The 5,993-nt window shown below is 31.8% G+C and overlaps 1 protein-coding gene across 1 annotated transcript; it reads right to left on the minus strand.

Annotated features, from left to right (window-relative positions):
• Positions 1-102: 102 nt before the first annotated feature.
• LOC111717394 (WD repeat-containing protein 86) lies at positions 103-4,260 on the minus strand. Its single transcript, XM_023492892.1, has 7 exons — positions 4,043-4,260; positions 3,648-3,707; positions 3,436-3,567; positions 3,077-3,178; positions 2,846-2,976; positions 810-883; positions 103-207 (listed from the first exon to the last, which is right to left on the minus strand). The coding sequence occupies exons 1-7, from the start codon at positions 4,180-4,182 to the stop codon at positions 103-105; spliced, it is 744 nt and encodes a 247-aa protein (XP_023348660.1). The 5' UTR covers positions 4,183-4,260.
• Positions 4,261-5,993: the final 1,733 nt, after the last annotated feature.

The raw sequence follows: 5,993 nt of genomic DNA on the forward strand, positions 1-5,993 counted from the left end.
AATTCTGCGTAAAATTCAAAAGTTCCCAATGTGAATATTGAGATCAAACCTTTGGGATTAAGGGTATCCAACGCAAAAGTTCCTAGCTCTGGTAAAACATCCTTAATTAGTTTGTTCTGTAATAAAATCTAACCTGCCAGTCGAATCAGTCGCCATTGCTGTAACAGCACCATTGTGTCCACGGAACTGTTTCAGGGTTCCTCCAGACTACAGTACAGTACACATTGTACATACGTTGTAGTTTTCAAGGATTTTTACATAAATAAAAGTTTTTATAATTTTGTGTAAAGAATCTAATGATTGATTTTTATTTGATTTTGAGATTCTAGGTTGAGTTGGTTCGACTTTTATAGCAAAAATTTAGTTTCCCGGTGCAATCGCCCAAGTGCGGGTAAACTGCGGGAGTAACTATGAGAACCCTGGGCAACGCTGGGTTCCCAAGCTAGTATATAATAATAAAGGAATTCAGTCTTAGCCACAAACTAAAATTATTTACACCTTTAGTATTTCAAACTTAGATTATCTGATTTAACAGAATTAATTCATAGTTTGAAATATTTGAGGTCAAGAATATTGGGTTGCAAAGATATAGGGATAAGAATATCAGAGTGTATGTCAAAGACTCGATTCTTTTGTCTAACTTTACTTTGATCAAATATCTAAACAGTTTCTTTTGGAAAATTAAATTTTGACTTGTAAAAGGCGTTTGACTCGCAATTTTTTTTTAATTTAGTAAATTGGTCAAACATTAGAAATATACAATTTAGGACTTTTTCAAATTTGAAAAAAATGATTGTTGTAATGTATCCCTCGATTGACCAGCTCCTGGCTGTCATATCAGCACTCCCGGTCAGAAGAATATCTCCTGGGTTTATTGTAGGACCTGGAGAAATAAAACTTTAACCAGGGTTTATGATAGGACCTGGAAAATATAACTGTAACCAGGGATTATGGTTGGACCTGGAAAATATAACTGTAATCAGGGATTATGGTGGACCTGGAAAATATAACTGTAACCAGGGTTTATGATTGGACCTGGAAAATATAACTGTAACCAGGGTTTATGATTGGTCCTGGAAAATATAACTGTAATCAGGGTTTATGGTAGACCTGGAAAATATAACTGTAACCAGGGTTTATGATAGGACCTGGAAAATATAACTGTAACCAGGGTTTATAATTGGACCTGGAAAATATAACTGTAACCAGGGTTTATGATAGGACCTGGAAAATATAACTGTAACCAGGGTTTATGATAGGACCTGGAAAATATAACTAGGGTTTATAATTGGACCTGGAAAATATAACTGTAACCAGGGTTTATGATTGGACCTGGAAAATATAACTGTAACCAGGGATTATGGTTAGACCTGGAAAATATAACTTTAACCAGAGTTTATGATTGGACCTGGAAAATATAACTGTCATCAGGGATTATGGTTGGATCTGGAAAATATAACTGAACCAGGGATTATAGTTGGACCTGGAAAATATAACTTTAACCAGGGTTTATGATTGGACCTGGAAAATATAACTGTATATTGATTTATAATTTTCAAGTAAACTTTTGTATTGACCTGAACATTTTACGAAACACAATACAATTGCAACAATTGCAAATTACAAGTTTCTTTAGAGACATTTCTAAATTTAAAAAAAAACAGTTTTCCGGTTCTTACTGTATTTTTACAGATTTTATAAAATTGTGCGGGAGTTTTTAAAGAAAAGTGCTGTAGATAATTGCTTTACTATTTTAAATCTGGACAAATCTATTGATATCCTCGTCAACATATGAAAAATTAATAAAAATGTTAGACCACGTTTTGGAAATCTCAAGACTATGTGGTTTCAAGGACATAAGAATTATGTGGACAAAAAATTCCATGTGGATCAAACAAAGTTCAAAGTTGGAATTAATGTCCAAAGTCCTCATTTCTTACTTTTTAAAACTGTAGTTTGTAAGCTGCTTATTTAGTTCCAGCTGCAGTGTGCTAATGTACGGTGTGTCCTAATAATTTTAAAAGTATTCTGCACTATAGCTTTAGTAGAAGTAAATATTTCCATTTACTGATAGCGCCGATATAAGGACTTATCTCTAATTGGATAATGAGCTAGATAGAAAGATAGATGTCACCACCATGCAATTTCTATTGGTTCAGAATAGACACTAAACACATGGCTGAACCCTGATTGAATCAGGCGCTAATGGACTCGGCATACTAGAGTGTCTGGATAAGCCCATTATCCTTGAAACCCCCTAGTCTTTAGATTTCCAAAACGTGGTCTAACATTATTATCACTTATTAATGGATTTGTTCAGATTTAAATTGTATCTGGAAAAATCTATTGATCCACAGTTCAACCCAGAACTTAGGAGTCCTTGAAAGAATTTGGAGAATGTCGTCTAGATAATTTCTTAATGGGTTTTATAATATTGTACCTAAATCTAAGTAATTGTAAAACTAAATAAATAGCCATAAATATTTATTCGATTAACAAACTAAATGTCTGCAGAATTCCATTATCAGAAGGTTTAGAAGACGACATTTTATAAATTCTTTCGATGTATCTGGGTAAGTTCTGGGTAAAACTGTAATAAAACTGGAAGTTGTTCAAATACATAATATCTTCAAAGGTTTAAATGATACAAAGCAAATTTTAAAATGCTCATAAGAAATATTAATTCTCGTCTACTTTAAATTATATTTTTTACAACTATCGGAGATAAAAAACGATTTTCAAGTTTTTACGTTTATTGGGACACCCTATGGAAAATGTCGTAGAGAAATGGAAATATTTTGTTATGTAAAAAGAAAAACTAATATTGTTTGGATGACTATACTACCTGAATCTTGATCCCCTACAGGGATATAGATCAAAGGATAAACTCCCTTGCCGTGGCCCTGGACATTTTTAGATATATTATTTTCAAATAAAGCAGATAAAGTTATAATTATATTTATGTTAAAGGAACTTCTTTCTCAAACTCAAACTCAAATTTTCTAATCAAAAAATAAAAGATTTGTAACAAAAACTCAATTTTTTTTTCAGTACATATATTGCATATATTTCAAACAAATCCTCTTCTCCGTCCTGTATCTCTGAAGTATCGAAGAGCCAGGCTCTTGCTGTTTTATCAAAGGAGGAGGAGAAAATAAAATCTCCAGTTAGAAGTATCCTGCAGATACAACATTAATCAATTAAAGAATTAGAAAAACTTGATGAAATAATTGGTTAAAGTAATAAAATACTCAAATACAGTTTTAGGAGGAAAAGTATTGAAGGAATGAATGAAAAAACCTAAATTGAAAGAAAATTAAGTAGCACGTTGATTAAACAAAACATTGATGATTGATAATTATAATAATCTCAGATTATTAATTTTCAAAAATTTAAATTAAAACTTATTTTGAATTTGAATGTTAAAGTGTTTACTTTTGAATCCTAGACGTATGTCCCTCGTACACAAAAAGACACTCGCACGTGGTCATATCCCATTTCCGGATTGTCGAATCTGCACTTCCGGTGATAACAAATGTGTCAAATGTCCCAACAGCGTTGATATAACTGAAAAGATATTATTTTTAATGTAAGAAAAAACTAAGAATAATTTTCAAAATTTTTTAAGAAATGAAAATTAAAGAAACCTGGAATGTCCGCGTAAAACCCCCAGACATTCTGTATCCTCAGTTTTAGTAGACCACATCCTATACAGTAGATATATTAGTAGACTATATCCTATACAGTAGATATATTAGTAGACCACATCCTATATAGTAGAAATATTAGTAGACCCTATCCTATATAGTAGATACATTAGTAGACCACATCCTAAACAGTAGAAATATTAGTAGACTATATCCTATACAGTAGATATATTAGTAGACCACATCCTAAACAGTAGAAATATTAGTAGACTCTATCCTATAAAGTAGATATATTAGTCATCTATCTATATCTGACTGTACTATATGTATAATTGGTTGCACTATATCTATACCTGGCTGTACTATATCTTTACCTGGCTGTACTATTTCTATACCTGGCTGTACTGTCCTCGCTCCCTGTGACCAGCATGCTACCGTCCTCACTAAGAACCATGCAGTTTATACTCTCATCATGATCTGCCATAGTTTCCAGCAGTTCTCCCTTCTTCCCTCCGCTGCTACTTCCTGCTCCCATGGTTAGGCCTTGTTCTAAAAGAAAGATATGATTAAGGAACTGTATAGGTAAATTTAGGTAACATGGTTGAATCACAACGGTACCCATACAACCTTTGTTTGATCAAGGATCTAAAAAAGAATGTTAGAACTCTTGGCCTTTGTTAATAAACGAAAAAGAGTTATTTCTTTTAATCATTTCATATTTTTGCGAATGCTCAAGTATTCAAATCTTTACAGGGACTGTAAGCATAATTCTAACGGACCCTTCATAAATGTTTCATGACTTGTGAAAAAAAATACATTTTACATGATTAAAGACTTTCACTTTTTCTGCATTATTAACGTTTTGATTGTAATTAAATCTGAATTAGTTTTCCACATTTTGTCTTTTCTTTCTAGTTCTTGATTTAAGCTGATGAGGAAAATGCTCTAAACTGAAGGAAAAAATCCGCAAAATATTTTAAAATCCACGACACAATTAGTTCTATAGAAGCAATCAAGGAAGACGGACGTGTCAATCAAAATGTCAAATTACATTTCAAACCTCGGGCAAAGTCTGGATCAATACCAGATTTTTGTTCCTAAATTTTAACTTGCATAATGTTCCTACATGTTTTCTCTCATATTCCTAACACTGTGTCCCTAGACCAAAAATCCTTTATTTTTGTTCCTAATTTCTTAACAATCTTTTTGCTTGTTCCTAGCTGGCTCAAAAGTCAATGTTGTAGTTCCCATTTTTTTGTTCCTCTTTTGATGATCCTAATCAAGTTCTTCCTTTTTTGTTCCTAACTCACCCAACATTTGTCTTATTGTATTGTTTCTTTTTTTAAACCTATAATTTTCCTAGTTCTTTCTTTTTTGACCTTGTTCCTAAAATCCTAATTTACTTTACTTACCTGTTTTTGTTCCTTATTTTAAGTACGTATTTATGATGTGATAAACCAGGTTCTTTGAGTTTGTATTTAATATCATAATTCCTTCATATCACTTGAAAAAAGGGTACAAACGATTAATCAAATTTAATTGGGACCTTTTTTTGCCTCAAAATCTCAGGGGGGGTGTTTTTCAGCTCGGGATAAGATTACAGTGAGAACCAGAAAACTCTGAAACAGGAAGACGACTTTTAGGCTCAAACTTGGACTTTAAATAGTTCAAAGAACATGAGACAAAGCAGTTGTTCCGAGTAAACAGATATATTTTCACTTAATAAGTGATTTAATAAGCTACTGAGAAAATTATTTACTTTATAACAACATTAAATACATTTCTGGATTGCTTTTATATCGTCTTCTTATTCCACATTGTTTGGCTCTCACTGTATGACACTCATTTGTTCATTCATTAATTTTCATTTTCATTATTGCAACAATATAGTTGTGTTTTTTTTTTCAAGACAAACCTTGGACATCATAATATAAATAGCAAGTATTTGCAAAAGTTTTCCATGTATTATTAACAAGAGTTTGTTTTTATCTCAACAACATCAAAAAATACACTGAATAGAGGAATAAAAGGTGTTAAAGGGTGAAAGTATAGTATCCTGTATTCTCCCCCCCCCTTATTTTAAAGATAAAGAATATCGTCAATCTACGAATTATAAATAATAAATGAGTAAAGCAAATATTTTTAAGTATTTTTGTATATGTTTAATGTATGTATATGCATAATAATAAGAAGTATAAAAGTGTGCAATTGAGAGATATAAACTTATATCTTTCTTATTTATACCGGGTATCCTACTAAACATTTCAGTTGAGATATTGTAGTAAATACTCCTAAAACTGGTCTCAGACCCGTATCAATCCAAGTACAACTCGTCAGCTATCAATG

The sequence above is a fragment of the Eurytemora carolleeae genome, unplaced genomic scaffold (assembly GCF_000591075.1).
Source record: "Eurytemora carolleeae unplaced genomic scaffold, Eaff_2.0 scaffold2570, whole genome shotgun sequence".
In the NCBI taxonomy this organism is placed as follows: domain Eukaryota; kingdom Metazoa; phylum Arthropoda; class Copepoda; order Calanoida; family Temoridae; genus Eurytemora; species Eurytemora carolleeae.